The sequence below is a fragment of the Thunnus thynnus genome, chromosome 20, assembly GCF_963924715.1.
Source record: "Thunnus thynnus chromosome 20, fThuThy2.1, whole genome shotgun sequence".
NCBI classification, from domain to species: Eukaryota; Metazoa; Chordata; class Actinopteri; order Scombriformes; family Scombridae; genus Thunnus; species Thunnus thynnus.
In genome coordinates this window covers 20,012,513-20,033,972 of record NC_089536.1, presented here as the reverse complement: position 1 = coordinate 20,033,972, position 21,460 = coordinate 20,012,513, and the positions used below count along the sequence as shown (strand labels likewise).

Below are 21,460 nucleotides of genomic sequence, written 5' to 3'. Positions count from 1 at the left end.
GTAACATTTTTTTTCCTCCCCAAAATGCTGTATTTTGGAACACTTGTCTTTTGTTTGTCACACAACAGGAGAAAACCAGGAAAAACGCATAAGCAATGCTTTTCACAGGAACGCAAGAGGTTTTAATTTTGTATGTCGTGCCAAATGTAGAGAACTGTGTGCAGTGTTTTGCAGAAAGTGTGATTTAGAATTGAAAACTGAGTGTAAACCAGAAATTATGATTGCAATTTTGCAAACTTGGTTTAGGGATTTGCTGAGTTTCAGGTTTCAGTGACTGCGTTTCAAGTTCCAATTTCAGCGAGTAGGCAATTGTGAAAAACTTTGAAGTATTCCTGTCAATGAAAGGTACCGCCTTGTATGCGTCATATTTTACTGTCTTTAGCTAATTGGTGGATATACCTGTCAATCAAATTTTCAGTGAAACGATTGGTTGAAGGTTTCTAACCAGGCATGCGCAGATAGGTGCTAGTGAATGCGGTGCAGCGACGTATGTGCTGCCGACAGCGGGAGACACGAAGCCGCTTGTAGCCTTTTCTTCTGTCGACTGTTCAACCTGTACGACTGTCAAATTATTCAGCGGTATAATAGTGTAGATAAGCTGTATAAACGTGACTCTTCATAATGCCACGGGGCGGTAAGTATCATTGTTCAAAATAATGTAATGTTCATTTTTTTAAGCAAGCTAGCCCTAGCTAGCAAACTGTTAGCTCAGGTCGTACGAATTCCTGTTGAACTCTCACATGCTTAGCTTTTAGCGTGCTAACCGGTTAGCAGAGCGGGGGAATTGTATTGACGACCCGCGAAAGCCCGTAAATGTGCCAATGGGGGTTCACTTATGTTCTTACCTGAACACAGCTGTCATTTTAGCCGCTTAAACGGTTTGAATTATTAGATTTTTAACCGTCTACGTTTAACCGCCATGTGCACAAGAGGTCCTTCAGCTCACTTCTAACATATTTATAATCATTTATTTTAAGTCCTGGCATATGGCGGTTATTACTGTCACCAGATACGTTCACAAATACTTGTATCAAATGTTCACTAGCTCCGTATTTGGCTGTATTTGTCTTCACTTGTAATGACACTTACGTTACCTCACCCAGTTAACGTCATGTGTGACTCATCTCCAACCAACCACACACACACACACATACGATCTCTGCGTATTTTCACTCTCTGCAACAGCGCTTTGAGTGATGAGACTATAAATACAAGTCTGAACTTACCTGACCTGAACTGTATTGTATGTATGTATTGTATCTAACATCACATCACTACAAACGCTGACCTCAGAAATTACTGTAGTGTTTAGTTCAGGCCTCTCATTAACAGCTAAAAAGCTTCATTATGGTGTTTTTTATTTTATTATTGGCTACTTTATTGAATCATGTTGTATTGTTTAGGTGTAGCTGTTATTGTGTGCAAAGTTTTAGAACAGTTAGCTGATTTGACAACTTTGACAATTGTGTTGCAGGGAAAAAGGGCCACAAGGGCAGAGGAAAGCAGTTCAGCAATCCTGAGGAGATTGACCGACAGATGAAAGCACAGAGAGAGCTGGTGAGTGAAAGACCTTTGTGGCAGACAATGGGTGCGCCTTCAAACCTGCTCTGATGTGATTGTCTGTGTATGTTCATTGTTGTTATGTGGGCCTTTTTACTACTGATGTCATTTCACTCGCTACTGTTGTTCCTTTCACTGTAATTTGTACAGGACTTTGGACAACTCCAGTTGTTTTTAAATGTGTCATATAAATCTATTTGACTGTGTTGACAGGAGGCAAATGCTGGTGTAGAGAAGGAGAGCTCTGAGGATTCAGAGGAAGAGAGCAGCAGTGATGAAGAATCTGAGGTGAGTGAGGACAACGATATATTGTTGTCTGAGCAGTGGAACTTCTTGGTCTATTTTATTGCTATTGGGTGCATATTGCATAAGTGAATCTTAAGCTTTTGGGTGATTTTAGGATATCCCCTGTAAGGAAGTATAACTTGCTACTCTTTTGGACCTGCTTTCCCTCAAACCGCCTTTGTGCCAAAGTAAGAGTAGAGGGAGAGCAATACTGTGGTGCCCTAAGCCCAATTGTTAAAATTTCTATACAGTAAAAAAGGTTTTGATTTTCAGATGTTTTTGGTGACAGATATTCAAAGATGCATTCTGGTCTTGAGGCCACTGTTTGAGATTGATTTGCCATTTGGCATGTCACTGCACAGATGTAAACAATAAACTAAATGATAACCGATTCATGTCATGGCATACTGGGAGACTTTAATAGAAAGGAGCCATGGTTAAGGTTATTAGTAACACCTGTGCTTTTCTACACATGAGGAAAAATATCTGAAGATAACCTGTTATTTGAACTGATGGCTGGAGTCATCTTTCTGTCTCACTGATGTTAAAAAGGTGTTTGTTTTTGCACACAGTCCAAGAGGAGGAGCGGAGTGGAGGGGCTTATAGAAATTGAGAATCCCAACCGTGTGTCTCAGAAGAGCAAGAAGGTGTCTGAAGTAGACGTCTCCGCTCCCAGAGAGCTGTCCCGCAGAGAGAGGTGGGTGTGTCTCAGTCACTCGGAAAAGGGATGTTTAATTTGTTATATTACTTTATGTGGCCTCTGAAATTATACAATGCTATCAACCCTGGTTGCTGGCAACAGGTTGTTTTTTTTGACTAAGTATCACATTATCTTGTGTTCTGTCGGTCAGAGAAGAGATAGAGAAGCAGAAATCAAAAGAACGCTACATGAAGCTCCATCTTGAGGGGAAGACTGATCAGGCCAAGGCTGACCTGGCCAGACTCGCCATCATCAAGAAACAGAGGGAGGATGCTGCCAAGAAGAGAGACGAACTCAGGAAAGGTGAGAAGATGCAAAAATGGCCACAGAACAATTCTGGTAGAGGTCAAACAAACAACGACACAAGATTTGTCACTTTTTAAAAGCAGCTAACAGTACACACATCAGAAAGCAATCGCATCATCATCAAAATGTTACGGCACAGCTTTTGGCTGTCTTCAGTTCAGTAGTTCATTCTGTGCTGGTTCTGTTCAGTATAATAATTAGGCCTGTGTAAGCATGAATCCACTTATCTGCAACACAGTAATTGCATCATGTTTTTCTTTCAACCAGCAGGTAATATACTGTATGACAATAGGGCTTTAATCACCCGTGAGGGAAGCTCCATTGCAAAATATGTCATAAAAGATTTGTTTTTACATGTACGGGACAGCTACTGTATGAACACTCTGACCTGACTTGTAGGGCAAGAAAATACACATGTGTTTAGTTAAGAAAAGAAGGTGGGAACCTCTTACAAACAGTAATGATGTCATATCTTGGCATCATGTAAGATTTGCCTTTTTATGAGGTTGTTTGTGTATGTTCTCCTCATAATTTTAATGTCTAACAGAAGACTTTATGACTCCGAGAAATTATTTGTCTTTGAATTTTATGGAAAGTTCTACTGTTTTGAAACTCAAAGCCTCACACTTTTCTCTTTGTTTCTCTTTTTTTACCAGAAAAAGAAGCCGAAGAAGCCAAAGCAAAGCGCTAGTCCTCCACTTCAAGGCTTCAACATGCACATCAGTCTCAGAGTGATGGAGAAAGATGGGAATAAGGAGATCTGGAGAACATGGAGGGAACCAATACGAGTTGCGTCAGATCAGGGGTGCTCCTGAGCTCCTGTCCCTCATTTTAAATCAGAGGGGCGTGGGTCTTCATGACGGTGTGGTCAGGACAGGGAAAACGGGTGAAGCAAAGCAAGATGAAGAGGAATGCAACATTTGGGATGCCTCTGATTTTGTTTAAAATTCCTCTCGAAGTTTCAAGAGGAGACAATCGCAGGTTTTCCAAGTGCTTCAGAGCCTCTTTACTCTTAATCACCCACCAGGGTTTTAATTCTAAAGCTGCTGAAGTTATTTCCATTCCTTTTGATTCATACATTTTTACAAGGTTACTAATTACAAGTTTACTTATTGACTGAACAGGTATCACAAGGAGCGTGCATGAGGATTTTTCTTGGGTGCTTTACTTTTTCTTCTATCTATCCTGTTTTTGTAAAAAGGCAAACCAGTGACAGATGGAGAAAAGAACAATATTTAGAAGATAAACTGATATATAGGAAATATACGATGTAGATTAGTATTTTGTTCTGGATTAAAAATGGCATGCGGCACCGCAGCTACATCTTTCATGAATGTAGTTGTGTGGATATAAGATATTGGTATACATTTCTAAAGATTTTCTTTACACACCATCCAAACATAATTTGAATGTTCGGCTTTTCCCACCACTTTATCTTTGTCTCAGTGTAGGTTTTGCCTTATTTTCAGCCCCCTTTTTTTGAATTGGCAATTTACAGAGTAGGAAGACGTAGCTGTCCTACCTACCACAACACATGTAGAAAGTAGTAAATGTTTAGTTTGTTTTGGTGTCTCAAATTTACACTTTTCTCCCTAGAATCCACTTATTGCTGTCAGTTCAAGTGTATTTCAAAATGTGTCTTGTAGTCCTTTGCTTAAAGCATCATGAATATTACTTGAATTGCCTAAAATAAGCATTTGGGGTTATTTTTTAAGTTGTCAAACCTCAGTGTTGGAAAGCATTGTCTCCAACTGCCTCAGTAACTGTGGCCTTGGCCTGTTTCTGATGGGATCCTCTGTGGTTCTGAAGGAGGGATTGTGTCTTTTGTTGCCTTGTCAAAGTTTACACAAGACCAGTTCACTGTCTTTCTCCTGTACTAGAGCTTTTTCACAGCAGGCATATTGACATGTCATAGCAGTAAAGGCACAGCTGTAATTAATAACATGAACGATTGCAGCGTGACATTATGGTGTTGCAGTTCCAGAGCCATGCTGCTGTGCATGTTTGCTTGCTAATATTCATTTCATGTTCTTAGTTCCACCTGCGCATTTCCTGCCTTGACAAGTCAAAATGTCTGCTGTGAAAAAGGACAATTAGAGTGCTACAAAAAGCCTACACCTGAGTTAATTTATTAGGTACACTTAGAATCTAATGCTATCCAGCACATCAGCACCACTAAATGCAGTTTCCACAATGATCACAGACAGCTCAACTCCTCTCTGATGGTATAAAATAAAACAGAACATGATAAACTTCACAAAAATTGGATTTACAGCAGAGCATTTGTATGGTTTAGACTGCACAGGTGTACATAATATACTGGTAACTCAGCATGTGGTGGATTAGGAAATTCCAGGAAAGCAGTATTCCCTATAATATGGAAGTAGTTCAAAGAACAAACTGTTGAAACCACAAAGGGTGAGAAATGTAGCCACAACATACAAATGAATTCCTAAGTTTTCCATCATGTATTTGAAGTCATTTTTAAAAATAAATTCATTAATAGACAAATTACTGTGTTGTGTTTTCATATTCTGCACTGTTAACATGAAAGACTGATAGGAGACAATGATGCTATGTATTAAAAGAGTACAGCTTCTTGTGTGTGATGTGCATTTTGCTGTTGCTATCACTAGACTGCAGCATCTGACCACCAAGCACCAGAGTTAACACCTCCGTCTGTGCAGCTCATGCACTGCTAAGATCTGAAGACGGATGTTCAGCAATGCATTGATTTGAAAGTTCACCTCAATCCAACATGAGAGTTTACACAGGAGATCAGATATTAAGAGAAGCAGATGATAATTTACCAACCCAAAACTTGTCCTTATAAATCTACAGGACCATGACTGGTAGTCTTCATTAAAATGTTGCAGGGCAGAGTGATTGCAGGAATGTCACAAGTGAGCTCCTCCCATCACATACTGGATGTTTAATTGTATTATACACACATAAACTCTAGAAAGTTTAACAGGGGTTTTTGCAAAAATGAACACGTAGACAAGTGTTTACTACTAAAAAATCTAAGTCAGTATGAAATAAATGCTAATACGGACAAATAGAACTTAGACCTACACACATTATTATCTCTCTTCACCCCAGTTCAGATAATGTTTACCAGCTTCATCTGAGGAGCCATGACTACACATTATTATTATTATTATTATTATTATTATTATAACAGTAACATCAGTAGTGCATTGCAGCATAGAACAATAAATAATCTCAAAGTTTTGGGAGGTGACATGATTTTATAGACAACAGGCAGGTGTTCTTTGGGCATAATAACTGGATACATTTGGGCAGTGTTTACAACCATCATTGTTACAAAATGTTCCTAGCTGGACAATAAAATACAGTTTAAGTCGCTATAATCAATATTTTTATATTAACAATTGATCATATGGCTACTTGTATGTTAAAGGGGTCACTCATAGTGATGAACCCACAGAGAATTATTACCAAGCTCTGCAGTCGATGCTATAAAGCTCTACGGAGCTTTAGTGACTTTCAGCTAATTGTTTTGTTTTCCAGACCTGCAACTTTACTATTCTGGTTGACTTTCACAGCTCTCATAGTGGAGTTTTCAGCTCCACCAGGCAGCTGTGATAGATAGATAGATAGATAGATAGATAGATAGATAGATAGAGAAACCCATGCAATTAAAGGCTAAATTATATACAATAACTAAATAATCTAACTAAACTAAATAGACTAATTCAAATATTTAAAAAAATTATCAGAAAAGAAAGAATTAAATGTGTGAAATAAAAAAAAAAAGTCCAAAATACACCCAAGTTAACAGAAGCTACTGCAACAGGTGAGAAGAGACACAACTCCGGGAGTGAATTAATGTTAATGTTGTTTCCTACTGCTGGATGTGTAAATTAGCAACTGTGTGCTAATACATTTAGCATATCAATTTAAAAGGTGATAATATTTCAGGGTTGTGTTTACAGCTTGTTTTTGCTGCCCCCAAGTGGAAAGAGAAAACCATTTGCAGGGTAAAGATAAAGGAAACAATAATGATGTGAAGAACTGTGTTGAAAAGGCCTACAATAAAAAACAACAGAGGCTTGAGATCAACCCCATTAAAATAAAAATGTGTTTTTAAACCGACTAAAAGAAAAATAGTGTGACAGATAAACTACATAAGAGTTACAGCAGCATGGATAGTTTCCTCTTTTGGACTTTTCACATCCTTTTAACTCTATAGCACATGTTAGCATTTACAGAAGTACAGATTAACCAACAGACCTGCCAGAAGGATATCTTAAAAGAGTATAAGCATCAACAACAAGCAGATCTGCAGCACAGTATTATACAAATTCAGGCCTTTAATGAGCTGTCAGTATGCAAATATCGTATTATTACTATCCAGAAGTATTGTGTAGAGTTATCTGCTCATGAAGTTGGAGGAAACAGTACTTTCTGTCTGAAAAACAGAAAAAAAACCCAAATATTCTGCTTTAATGCTTTGAAAAATATGAGTTAACACCATGTCGTTTGGCATTTTCACTCTCTGAATATATGTGGTTTAGGTTAGTGTCTTCACAGGGTGACTATTAAATCATTGAGTGACAGAACTGAGAAAAAAAATCTCTCTCTTCCCCCTAACACTTCATCTGTTCAACTTCCTCATTCGCTGACTTGTGTTAAATGTGACCTAAGAGACACGCTTCTGAAACAAGAACGAAAACCGACGACCAAAACACGCAGACAGCAACACACAAAGGGACGCACAGACACACAGAGGCAGAGGCAACCGGTCTGTACCTTCTTTACCTGATGAAGTGACACAGCTGGACCCTGTGTGGACGGTTTTTTTTCGGAGCAGGAAAACTTTAGGTTGAAAGAGAGAAGGTCTTCACAGCCAGCATGCTCCGACAGTCTCTGAGCATCCTGAAGCAGTTTGGCTATGCTGTAAAGTGAGTACTTATCTCCTCTGATATCTGTAGAAACTGTCCCATACACATCAAGGCTCTAATACTGAAATCTACACTGAATTCAATGGCTTTCAAATCTGGTTTTTGTGGATAGGATGTTGGTCAAAACATTTTAATTTCTCAGTAGTCACGGTGGTTTTAAAGTTACACTGTGCACATTTTGAAAGAATTTACGCAATCTTCCTTTTATGAATGAAAAGTTGAATTTGTAAGAAAAAAAAAAAAACCCACTCCCTTGCTCAGATCAGTGCACTTAGGGGTTTTACCGCCACAGTCTCACGCCCTTTGTTTGTCTCTCTTTAAGCTGCTACTGATTCTGTTGATCTCGGGCTGGATTATTTCACTTATAAAAACTTTCAAGGCTCATTTTATACAGGAATTTAAATCCTATGGGAGCTCCTGTGCATGATTACCTGCTGAACTAGAGAGGCTGACATTTCACTTTGATATTCTGCTATGAGGAAACGATTGATTTCATGTTCTTGTTTTCACTGTTGCAAATACGGTGTCGAAAGGTGTGTAAAGCTGGCATGCTTCAGTCTCTGGTTCCTCTTTAAAGAGAAATATACTTTTTGGGTTTTGAGGGAAACCTCAGGCTCCTCTACATGTGACAGCCAGAGAAGTGTTGGCCGCTGAGGCTCAGAACACTTGAATGGACAAACTGTCTCCAGGATGTGGTATCAGCAACACTGAGGGCAATGGTAGTGACGGGAGGGTGGTATTCTGTGTGGTGTTGTGGCATAATCTCTAAGATTGAACAACACTTTGACATTTGTTTGACTTTTGTTTTTATGTCTCCTGATAATCAAAAAACCTTAAATAAGAGAAAAAATGTTTGCTTTTGCTGCTTATTACCTCACAAGCAAGTCTAACTTTGTTTTAAGCATTCATGAGCTAAAAAAATCGAGTATCTCTGACTGATATCTCTGACTGAGACCAAGTGACACGCCTACGCCCTCTCTGGTTTTCTTGGTACAAATATGCATGCAGCAGGGCGAAAGGAGTGTGTGTTTGCAGGCCATGCTGCCTCTACCTCTGACGCATTCGGGTTTAATAATAAACCAACACAGCATGCATCTGCAGCAGAGCAACATGGACTCCAAACTACCACAACAGCACTTAACCCAGTTCTTAGTTTGTACAGACACTGCCTGGGTGACCTTTGATTTCAGATAAACATACATTTACACGCACACACGCACAAAGTATTTACATGTACAGTATGTACAGTTTATATGTATAGAGGACAGTTTCATTGTTATATCTCCTTCAATTTAAACCATTAAGTGTAACAATACAGATTCTGATTGATACATAATCTTCACAACCTTAATTATGCCAGCACTGATCTGACATACACACAGCCACAAACACACACACTTTTACTTTCTAAATAAAGCATGCAGCACATCTGCTCAAATGTTCTGATGTAATTTTACTCTTTGGGGAATGATGATAATAACAATAATAATAATAATAATGATAATAAGGCTTTTTTCTGTCCCAAAGGTAAAAGTTAAAAGGAGAATCAGAGAGTTAAAAAAAGGGAACTGGCTTGTGGTTCAAACACACTGGGGATTTCTCCTCTTGTGTTTTCATATGTTAGGTTCACTGTGGGAAACATGATACTACACCTCAGAGGTTCTGAAGCTCATCTGACCGCCTTTTGAACTGGGTTGGGCTTCCTCCTGGTGTGACACAAGCTTGAAGATGTTCAAAAAGCTGCAGAGAAGTTGAGAAGCCCATCCCTCCTCTGAACTAAACCACAGCCGCCTGTGCTCCAGGTTTAGGCTGTTGGCTATTTGTTGCATGTCAGTCAGGCCTAAAAATGTCCTAACATGTCAGCTAGCAGTTATACTGAGGGATGAGTGCAGATGAGGTGCACTTGGATTTTAAACTACAAGGCCTCTGCAGTAGTTTTGTTGATTAGTTACCTTTCAAAGTTAAAAGGGTCGGCATTATAAGCTGTGGTTTCAGCCTGCAAGTTTTTTTCTGGACTGCAGAAAAACAAAACTTTAAACTGGGTTATCGTGCTGGTTTGAGCTGCTCTATTTAGTTATCTGTCTCTTTTTTCATGCATGAATGTATGTATAAAAATGGATTTGTATATGCAGACCGGAAAATAAATTTTAACTGTTTATACTTGATTATCATCTGTTATCATTATCTTCATCATCTCCAAAGTAGGACATGATTGTAATGCTTCTTAGCAAACAACTTATCCTTGTAAAATCTGTCCCACCAGCACATGCATGCTGCACAATAGTTGACTTCTTTTTGTATTCAACATATAACATAAGAAAAATTTATACTTGGTGTGAAAATATTTGGTATTTTTTAAAAGTTACCATGTGCAGTGGCAACCTTTGTACTTTGCTAACGTGCTAGCAGGTTGGCTTTACGACAATGTCGGTCTGTCGGTCCAGGCTGAAAAACCTCAAAAACTATTGGATGTATTGCCATGAAATTTTGTTCAGACATTCATGGTTCTAAGAGAATGAATCCCTCTGACTTTGGTGATCCAACCTGTACTCAATTCTCTGACATTTGTGGTTACATTTGTGAGCGTTAGCATGCTGCCATTGGCATGTGGTTAAAACCTGCCATGGCTAAGTACAACCTCAGTAATCCCTGGTAGTTTTCTTGTTTTCACTTTTAATTCCATTTTACTGTAAATAGATTTGAAATATGATCACATATGTTCTTTTCACTCTCTGTGAGAGACTTTAATGATATTTGACACAAATTTCAAGTCAAACGTCACTTCTCTGCCCATTTAAAAGACACTCTAACATGTACTGTACACTTCTGTCTAGGGTTGCAATAAACAATTTTCATTTTTAATCAATTAATCGTATTATTCTGATCTTTTTTTGATGAACCACTTTGTCATTTGGTCTATAAAATGCCAAAATTTTTATAAATGACCATCATAATTTTCCATAGTCAAATCTTCAAATTTCTTGTCTTATCTGGGTCAACTGTCCAAAGATTTATTTATGTTTTATTCAGTTTACAATAATACAACTCAGTGACAGCAAATGAAAACCTGAAATCAGTAAATGTTTTAGCATTTTTGCTTAACATATGTTAGTTAATAAGAAAAGATTAATCAGAAATCAGCACCACTTTTGACATCAGAGTTATTTGTATATTCACTAACCAACACAACATACACACCTGCAGGTCACAAGATGCCACTGAACTTCTACATGAGGACCTCGTTATGGTGAGAAAAAGAGAAAATTTCGTTTCATCCCTAGAGTTCATACTTTTCTATTTTAACTTTATTGTGCCATGAGCAGTGAAGGATACACCTGCTATAACCTCGTTGTCAGTCTGACATCATTCCTTGATATATAAAATTGATAACACAACATTTTTGATCCTGATGACATCAAGGAACACATTTCTGCTAAAAGATTCAAATGTGAAAAGAGATTGACTGTGGTTGGTCATTAACTCTCTCATTAACAAACATAGCAGAGTATCATGCTGCTGGTTAACAGATCACATTGTTTCAGCTCTAAGCTTCACTGTATGTGTCTCTCTGACTGAATGAAGGTGGAGCAGCGGGTGGAGCCGGCCAAGAAGGCGGCTCAAGTGCTGCATAAGAAGCTGCAGTGCTGCATGCAGAGTCAGACGGGGCTGGAGGCTGAAAAACGAATGGTACTGAGACTTTTGCATCCATGTGAACATGTCAGAAAAGTTTTCGATCGGTGATTGAAAGGTGTAACATTTGCTTGTGTCTCCGCAGAAAAAGCTCCCTCTGATGCTGCTGTCTATCAGCATGGCAGAAAGCCTCAAAGACTTCGATGCAGAGTCCTCTATCAGGTGACAGGTTTGATCCTCAACAGTTAATCTTCCATCCCTCCGTGCTCTTGACCTGAACAGCTGACTAACAGCCATGTGATAACCTCATGACTTTAGTATGTCAGTTTTCATGTTTTCAGTTCTGGATGAAAAAGGAAGAGGATCTCCCACAATGTCTAAAGCTTGTGACTAAAACCCTACATCTCTTTTATATTTCGAGGCTCAAACAGACTTAGCAAAAATATCAAGTTATAGTTTCAAGCTCTCCATAGTGTGCTGGATCCTCCTCTGCGTATGTTTAATAGTTTTTCTTCCTATGTTCTCATAGTTTTCAGTTCTTCCATCATATATAGTAAATAAACTCAAAAACACTAAAATAACATTTTGGAGACAAGATTTGGCTGTGAGCTGTGTGTGTCTGTGTGTGGCAGGAGGGTGTTGGAGATGTGCTGTTTCATGGAGAAGATGTTGGCCACGATGCTGGCAGAGTTTGAGATGAAAGTAGAGAAGGAAGTCCTGGAGCCGCTCAACAAGCTCAGCGAGGTGAAAATGTGAAAATGTGTACTTGTGTGTTGTCAAACAGAAACTACTATAATACTTCTGATCTCTGAACCAGCCTGTGCATATATACCACAGCTGCAATGTTTCAAAAATGACGCACCAGAACATATAATTTGAAGGGGGAGGTGTAAATAGAGAAATGTTAAATATAGGTTGGTTTTATAGCTGAGAGATATGGCTGTGAGTGGAGTGCCTAAAAATGTAAAGGAAAAAAAAAAGTTTTATCTTTTAGTTCACATCACAGTACATACCAGTACATGCATTGTATTGTCAGCAATTTATGTCATTTGTACACCCCGTGTAAGAGATGCACAAGATGTGTTTTTGATCATTTCTGTCTGTGATCAACATCTCATTAAATGCACTGATGTTAATCCATTCAAATATAGTTTTTCCACAATTTTCTTACCATATTTTTAATTTTCCTTTAAGGATGATTTACCAGAGATCCTCAAGAACAAGAAGCAGTTTGCAAAGCTCACTACAGACTGGAACAACGCAAAAATCAAGTCAGTTACACGGCCTCAGTCGGGGCTACGAGTGGTACAATTTCTCCATGCAACAAGTAGCCAATTATACTTATTACAACTGTGTGTTTGTGTGTGTGTGTGTATGTGTGTGTCAGGAGCCAGGCCAGCACTGGTCCCCAGGCAAAGCAGGATGGTCTCAGGGAAGAAGTGGAGGAGGCTTGGAGGAAGCTGGAGAGCATCAAGGTACCAGTGTTCACTCTTTCAACACTGAACCTCTTCCATCTCTGTGGAATCAGTCTTGATCTTGACCTCTCTGCCTTTTCTTGTCTTTCCAGGACCAGTATTCAGCAGATTTGTATCACTTTGCAACTAAAGAAGATGATTACGCTAACTACTTCATCCGTGTGAGTTGAACTTGCGATGGCCTGATTTTTTTTTTCTTCTTCATTAATTCAGACAAACTGAATCTTGTGTGAACAACAGATGTAATTCTCTTGTTCCCTCAACCGTAGCTTCTCGAGCTCCAAGCAGAGTACCACAAAACTTCACAACAGTTCCTTGACAAAAACATCAGCGAGCTCAAAGAGAATCATAGTCAAAAAGGTGAACTTAGTTTGCGTCAGTTTGTGTATTTCTCTGTTGTGGCATTATTGCAGTATTTCCCATGAACTTCTTATTTCCTCTGTTGTGTGCTTATCTGATTCCACAGGGCCACCACTATGCCTCTCTAACCAGAAGGTCTATGGGGAGCCTCTGCTCTCCCATCTGTCTCAAAGCAACAGAGAAATTGCTACACCCATCCAGGAGTGTATTCACATGCTGCTGAGAACAGGCATGAGAGAGGAGGTAGGACTGACAGTGATCATCTTAATGCAGTGTGCACCATCTCAGCATCCATTTATGTTTTACATGAGTCCAGTCTGCAGGCCGCGTTCATGCGTTTCGTTCTTATGTTTATTTTGATGCTGACTTTTTCCCCCTTAAAAAAGTGTCATTTTATTGATGTATGATTTAATTTCCTCCTGGCGCTGCAAAGAGATTTCCCAATAGAAACCAGCATGTTTCTGGTCCGCAAACTTATACAGATAAATACATGTTGAAAGGTAAAGGACAGAGCAGTTTCCCATGTAGATACATAAACATAAACATTATCATTTAAATTCGAAAGATAAAGTACTGTGGTTATTATGTGAAAAAAAACAAAAACTAATCTGGCTTCTAGGGACTGTGGACCTCACAGGTCTAAGACTAAACACAGAAAATTTCAACTTCTAGGAAACCTGAGATCTGCTCCAACTCTCACTTCTTACACTTTTCTCTTTTCCAGTGCAAGTTAAATTTGAGATTTATTTCTCACTGTACTGTAACTTTCTATTCCTCTGTTTATTCTGTTTTATTACATTTTAGCTTATTTTTATCTTATATGATTGTAGACATTTTCATAGATGATCTTATATGTTTATTTTATTCTTTTTAAATCCTATATGTCTTTTTTTTTATATCACTTTGTGTTTTCTTATTATTGTCTTAATGATTTTTTATGTCTTACTGTATACAGGGCTATTTGAATTTGCCTTGTTGAAAGGTTCATTACAAATAAACCAGCTTTGCAATGTACTGTAGGTAGCTGTGAAATACAGGAGGACAATGCAAAGAGTCCATAGAAGATTACATTTGCAAAACACTTTAAATTCCTCAACAGATTTGTCTCAGCTCATTTGTTATATAATCAGTGGAGTAGAAGAGTCACAATTACTAATCTGTTTTTTTTTTTTTTTTACTGTGCACCAAACCTTCTGTAGATTATTTATTACTTTTTTTCTTTAGCTTGTCTGTGGTCTGGTTTCTCCTTGGACTCAAATTCCACCAAACCTGTTCTTAGAGTTGGTTGAACTTGACTGCAGTTCACAACCATCACCAGCTCTCCAACTTAATCACTCTTTTCCTCCGTTTCCTTCCTCCTCCTCTCCCTCCTTGTCCCTAAGGGTCTGTTTCGGCTGGCGGCGGCAGCTTCGGTGGTGAAGAGGCTAAAGACTTGTCTGGATCAAGAGGTGGTTGACCACAGCGAGTTCAGCATGGACCCTCACGCTGTGGCCGGTAAAGATGTGTCCACTACTTTTTCCTTTAAGTAGTGGAGTCTGAATTTCTGTCGTGGGCAATCTTCCCTCGTCTGTTCAGCCATCGTGACTTTCGCTGTATCCAGTTCCTCTTCTGTTTCTGTTTATTCTAAACATGGCCTCATTGCATCTTCCAGTAATGCAGAATGCATCATATCCTGTGCACTGACTGTTAAAATACTATATATATAAAAACTTTCATGAATCACTAGTTTCTCTCCACCAGTGAGAGAAAACCGCACACGTTTATTCACATGACAGTATCCTTGAATGTTCACCTTTTTATATCTGATTGTTTAAACTAACTGTAATGATGGGTATTTATATGACAGGAGCTTTGAAGTGTTACCTGAGAGAACTCCCTGAACCTCTTATGACCTTTGAACTCTACAATGACTGGTTTAAAGCAGCAGGGTGCGTATAATATCTACACCACTCTTACATATTTTACACAGTGGTTTCAAGACATTAACTTGAGTTTGATGTTTTTCTTCACAGGGAGAAAGACTTGACAGAAAAGATGGAGCAGTTCAGAGTACTGCTGAAGAAACTGCCGCTTGAAAATTACAACAACCTCAGGTGTGAACTTACTGGTGCACATTGTTTTTTACAGTATCCTCTATATGCTTTGGTTATCAACTAAACAAGATCAAATGGCTCTTGTGTTTCTGGTGTTTTACTGTCTCTGGTGGTCACAAATTCACTTCTGTTGGGTGAAAACGTATCTCAGAAGTGTCAACGTTTCATCAACAAAGAAGAACAGTCTGATATTTCTCTTGATCAGAATGAATTTTTATCCATGCTAACAGCGTGGCTTTAGTTAGTCCACCACTTTGCTCCAGACTAAAATATCTATTTGATGGATTGCCATGAAACTTTGTACAGACATTCATGGTGCCCAGAGGATGAATCCTACTGACTGTGGTGATCCCCTGACTTTTTCTCTAGCGCCACCAGCAGGTCAAAGTTTTCACTTATCCAGTGAAACAATCAACATCTACTATTGGAGCAAATTTTAGTACAAACAGTCATGGACTCTGGATGATGTATCATAAGAATTTTTGCTCCAGATGGGGACATTGGTGGTTTTTAGTGCAATATCTTGACTACTATTGGATCGATTGTCATGAACTTTGGTACAGACATTACTGTTTCCTGCACGATAAATTGTAATCACTTTGAGGATCCCCTGACTTTTATTCCACTGACACCATGAGGTCAACATTTTTATGATATTTTTTTTAATTTTAATTACATTTTTTTTTAAATTAGTAAATGGTAAATGGACTGCATTTATATAGTGCTCTTCTAGTCTACCGATCACTCAAAGCACTTTATAACACATGCTAACAATCACCCATTCAGACATACACATTCACACACTGATGGCAGAGGTTGATATGCAAGGTGCCAACCTGCTCATCAGGATTGAAATAGCACTTTACAAATGTTTCTAATGCTCATTCACCCATTCTGACACACATGATGCAGCCATCAGGAGCAATTTGGGGTTCAGTATCTTTGCCCAAGGACACCTCAACATGCTGATGGGGGGAGCCAGGGATCGAGCCACCGACCCTCTGATTTGTGGGCCCCCCGCTCTACCTCCTGAGCCACAGTCGCCCCATGCATGCAAATTATTTTTGCATGCAAAACTAATTTCACCCCCATCGGCCCCAGCTGTATTTTTATTTCTTAGTTTTACTTTGTTTTTCCAAAGAGTTTTGAAAGGAGTTAAAACATTTGGGTGTCTGAGTTTCACCTAACAGCATCAATATGTCATATTGTCCATAGGACAGCATAAGTGTTTATTGTGACACTGTTAGAGCATCCTCAAATCATTTTTCATCCAGCTGTGTATTCCTCTGTTTAATTAGTTTCTTCCTCTTCCTCCCTGTTAGGTACCTGATCCAGTTCTTGTCTCTGTTGTCGGAGCAGCAGGCTATAAACAAGATGACCCCCAGTAACATTGCCATCGTCTTGGGGCCCAACTTGCTTTGGCCACAAGCTGAAGGGTGCGTACTGATCAGCTTGCCTTTCTGTCTTTACCCTGCATATCACCACACTTCATTCACTCATGTCCTGCCTGCTCTTTCTCTGTCATTAGCTGTATGTCTCTGCATTCTTTCATGAACCAGCACTGGTAGTCACATGAAGCTAAAAGCTAATACTTTTTTGGCACGTTAAGTGCAACAGTAGCAGCTTTGGTGACATAAATACTCTCAGTGGTTAAACCTCAATGGGGAGTTTTTTGAGTCTGAGTATTTTTCTAGCTAAATAAACCGCTGTTAGCAACGTTAGTTTTTACTTATTGTGACATCATGGTTGAATTGGCCTATAAAAAGTAACTTGTGACACATGCACTGGCTTTCTCAAACCATGAAGTATAGAAATAATGTCAACATATTCTGCGGTCTGAGCCCTTATGTGTCTCACTTGTGTTTCTTCTCCCACTCTCTGCCTCTTTAGGGAAGTTGCTCTGTTTGACATGGCGTCAGCTTCTTCAGTCCAGGTGGTGACGGTCATTGAGCCTCTTATTCAGTACAGCTCCAGCCTCTTTCCTGAAGGTATACGATCACAGACGAACCTTCTTAATTTGACATTAGCGTTCAGTCTTTTAAGGATAATTCTGGTTTATTGCATCGTGGATTTTGGTTTTGTTGTTTGGGCATTTCGTAATTTCTATTGTTATGACATAAGTCTCCCCAAAATAAAAATGCTGAGCTCTGAGAACGCAGCAGCATTGCTACAACACAGTCCAACCCCCCATTTCTCCTACTCAGGCATTGTGTATGTATCAGTTGGTAACTACTAATTAGTTTGTGGTAACTTGATTATGCACAAATATATTAAGATTATGCACCATGTAAACTCAAGGTAATCTGAAATAACATAGGTTTAAAAATTTGATTTTAACTCAGGGCCCCATTTCAAGGGAGGGCCTCAAGATCATATACTAATGCAGGTGCAACCTCAAGGCCCCTGACATTTCTGTTTATGTTATTTTTGTGGTGCAGACAGTATTACAAAACAAATTTCAGATTAATCAAATTACCAGACACACCACACAGTGTACCTGGTGCCTTCAGGTCTCCTGATAGTCTGGGGCCACTTTTTGTAGGATTTAATTCTTTTAGATGACTATTTCTAACTGTAGTGCATCTGGAAAACTGAAAAAACTGTGTTGCGTTACTATGACAACAGGCAAATGACAGCTGTTATGCCTTTAGCTGTGACATAACTCCATATTTAACAGGGTTTTTGATATGATTTTGGTGATGGTATTGTACATGTTGCCTCATTTTTATGTGGTGAAACGTTATGTGAATGTGCAGAAAAAAAGTGAAAATGAGCATCAGCACCCACTATGGAATTTTATCTCAAGGTAAAAGTGAAAGTCAGCACACCCAGTAAACATATATTGCACAGGAAACACAAACAATTACTGCAAGGACACCAGGTCAAAGTTTAACCAGGAAGTTGGTCTGCAAATGTGATGAATGTTTACAACAGAAAGTCTGTTTGTTTATTGTCTGTCTGATTGTTGACTGCTCATATTTCCTGCCCCATTGGACATTTTTTTTGCAATGTCACTGTTTTCAAAGATCTCAGCAATTAACTTGATGAGTGCAATGTTAGTATAACTAATGGGAATGATTACTAAAACTACAAAAATAAGAACAAAGTTATAATAAACTGTAATTTTTCTTTAAATCTAATGCGGTCAAACTGATGTAGATGTCATGACTGACTTTGTTTTGTTTTGGTCAGCTGTATCCTTTGAGATCCCAGAGCTTCCCGAGGTCCAAGATGTGACCCTGTCTGCCCCTGTTACCCAGTGTCTGATGTCACAAAAAGAGAAACTGAACAGAACAGTGTCCTCCTCTTCCTCCACTGCCTCCTCCTGCTCCTCCCATCATGTCCTTCTCTCCAAGACAAACAGGTACTGCTCTGTAAGGAAAGGATTCACAAAGTGCAGCCGTGCAATACATTGAATCTCAAAGTTTTTATCTCAACGTTCCTCTCCGTTGCTGTAGTTTTACAAAAAACTTCTATTTATTCCCAATCAGCACAGCCTCTCAGGACAGTGGCGGCTTCTTCTTGATAAAATCCGGCTCTGTGAGTCGCAGTGGCACCTCCACATGGGCCAGCCCTACAGCTGAGTCGACGACCCCGGGCCAACAAAACACAACACCCAGCAGTTCATCCTCCATCGATCCCATCTCCCTTCTGGCCCCTAACGCTTTCACTGCCTGCAGCTCAACAGCAAACCAAAACCCACCCCCACCTCCCACAGCTACAGGATCAGTGTCAAGCCCAGGTCAGACCTGGACTCCCACCCAGAGGCAGTGCTCAGATCAGGGCCAGCTGGAGCCAATATTGGAAGCACCTCCAGATTCTCCCAGAGCCTTTGTGAAGCTCTCCACACCGTATAAACGTAAGTCAAAATCCTCTGAGCCCAATGAAAATCTACAGGTGCATCCAAAGATATCGATTTATGAATACTTTACTGAAATCTGGAACATTTTAGCCGACTGGCCCACGTGTGAACAACGCTGTTTCAAGACCAAACACTTAATAACCACAGCAGGAAATGCAAAACAAGCTGTAGTTTGTTGACTTACTCAGCGCCACTTAAGCAACCCAAAACCTATTTTCTGACAGAAGCAGCAGCCCCTTCATTCATTGTTGTTACTGGGCCGAGGGAACAGACCCGCCTCATTATTTATACGTCTCTTTCTATTGTGTAATGTCCTGTGCAGATTCTTTACTTCTACCCCTTTCCTTTCACAAAGTTAAAGTGAGGGCTTGTTAGTACAAACCTACAGAGAGAAAATAAATCTACCGCTTTTGCTGTAAGAACCAGGAAGTACACAGGAAACAGGAAGTCTCACGCCACTGACCAAAATATCAACCTCTCGGGTCGTGCGTCATCTCTCACATTGTTATAACTGCCTCGCTGTCGGACAGAGGCTGAAATACTTTCCCTCATAGTGAGTCTTCTCATCCTGATGTTTGTCTGCCCATTTCTACTTTAAGTAGACTTACTTAACTTATTAAGCAGTAGTTTCTCACTCGTTTCACCATCACAACCCATTGACATATTTTAAAGTCAATAAAGCACAAAATCTCTGCCAGTAAAAAACATTTCTCCAAATTTGATATTAGTTAATCTTTCAGATTATTTTTCTAACAACATAGAATATAAATACACAATTGTTTGACAGCCTCTAGTCAGACTAATGTCAGACCTTCCTTGCACTTGAATGCAGCTACAAATAGTCTAAACACTGATAACCGTCTAAAACTGGAAATGCCACATCCGGACTGACAAAATCAGATCGGCTGATCCACCATATTTCATACTAAAATGACATTGCAACTTTCTTGTTAGAGGCAGTAAATATAAGTTCTGAGATTCACTGTGGATATCAAATATCTTTAGATATACATATCACATTGGACTGTATTAATTATATTTATCACAATATATTCTCTGACAAAAGACTGTGGATAAACTGGTACCAAATGTCACTGTTTCTGATGAACAAATTGATTATGAATTGTACATTACAATTTTTTATTTTTGGTTAATTGAATTTATGCTTTGTTATTTTAAGTTTTATGTCAAATAGGCAGCATATGTGGTAACAGTTGCCCGTTGCTTCACATTTCTCTTTAAAATTCAGTTTACAGAGAGGTTATGTAACTTTTGCAAAAGCAGCAACCACTGTAGCCACATGTGACAATTATCAGATAATGGTCAAAGCTAGTGTGTAGTGTAACAGTAGTGCAAGTAGAGAGGAGTCATAGAGTCAGCAAACTGACTTGTAATGTCAGTTATACAACAATATCTCTCTGTTACACTGAACTTCATGCAATGTACATGACTTTCTTGCAGTATATTGTGTATAGATGGCTTTTTAATAGTGCTACTGTCTTCCATTTCTCTTCTTAAAGCAAAGAGATCTTTCAACGTGAACAAAGATAATGAGCAGGCCACAGTTCTCTTCTCCAAACCGAGAGCCCCAGCGCCTTCTAAACCCCAGGCCCCGCCACCACCCCCCATTTCGGCTGCGCCAGCAGACACTAAGACCCAGCCGACGCCTGCACCCCGAGCTCACCCAGCCATTCCCAAGAAGCCTCCGCCGAAAAAGCCTGGACTCAAAGCCCCAAACTGCCCTCCACCACTTCCTCCTCCATCACAGGCAAAAGAGGTTCCTTCTATAGCACAGTGAGAAACGTTATGTATGTGTGACTGTGACTTTTTGTTGTTGTACATCTTCAAAGATCCAAGGTATATTGGCTGTCTAGTACAGTTGAAACACTTGCGATTTGTGAAAAAAATCTTCCCTTTTATACATTTGCATTTTTCACTATTGCCATTATGTGTTGTGCAATACCTTCCAGGATGTATTTTGAGGTGAAGAGTTGCAGCTTAATTTACATTTTTTTGGTCCACTCACCTTTCTGTAATCAGTATAATTTATTTATTTTTCAATTGCCGCTGTGCCACATTTCCCAGAATGCAAAGTACATGCAGGAAAGTGTTCCTGGTTTAAAAAATAATCAGACATCCAAAACAAATTGCTACAGTTGCTGTTTTAAAGTGTTTTTAGGGTATAATTTTCTTTAAATGTAATAAAGAATAGTATCCATGTCAGCTAATAAAGGATAAGAAAATTATTTAATGAAACTTGA

The 21,460-nt window shown here is 39.2% G+C and overlaps 2 protein-coding genes across 2 annotated transcripts; both read left to right on the top strand.

The window, feature by feature from the left end:
- Positions 1–464: 464 nt before the first annotated feature.
- Positions 465–5,362, top strand: pdap1a (pdgfa associated protein 1a). The gene is made up of 6 exons (XM_067576055.1): positions 465–634; positions 1,475–1,557; positions 1,774–1,848; positions 2,418–2,542; positions 2,697–2,848; positions 3,508–5,362. The coding sequence occupies exons 1-6, from the start codon at positions 622–624 to the stop codon at positions 3,540–3,542; spliced, it is 483 nt and encodes a 160-aa protein (XP_067432156.1). The 5' UTR covers positions 465–621; the 3' UTR covers positions 3,543–5,362.
- A 2,223-nt stretch (positions 5,363–7,585) lies between these two features.
- On the top strand, positions 7,586–21,460 carry sh3bp1 (SH3-domain binding protein 1). Its single transcript, XM_067577260.1, has 18 exons — positions 7,586–7,779; positions 10,984–11,026; positions 11,362–11,466; positions 11,555–11,631; positions 12,042–12,153; positions 12,604–12,680; positions 12,797–12,884; positions 12,977–13,045; positions 13,154–13,244; positions 13,351–13,487; positions 14,627–14,738; positions 15,091–15,172; positions 15,257–15,337; positions 16,660–16,773; positions 17,228–17,325; positions 18,530–18,701; positions 18,829–19,196; positions 20,720–21,460. The coding sequence occupies exons 1-18, from the start codon at positions 7,730–7,732 to the stop codon at positions 20,995–20,997; spliced, it is 2,154 nt and encodes a 717-aa protein (XP_067433361.1). The 5' UTR covers positions 7,586–7,729; the 3' UTR covers positions 20,998–21,460.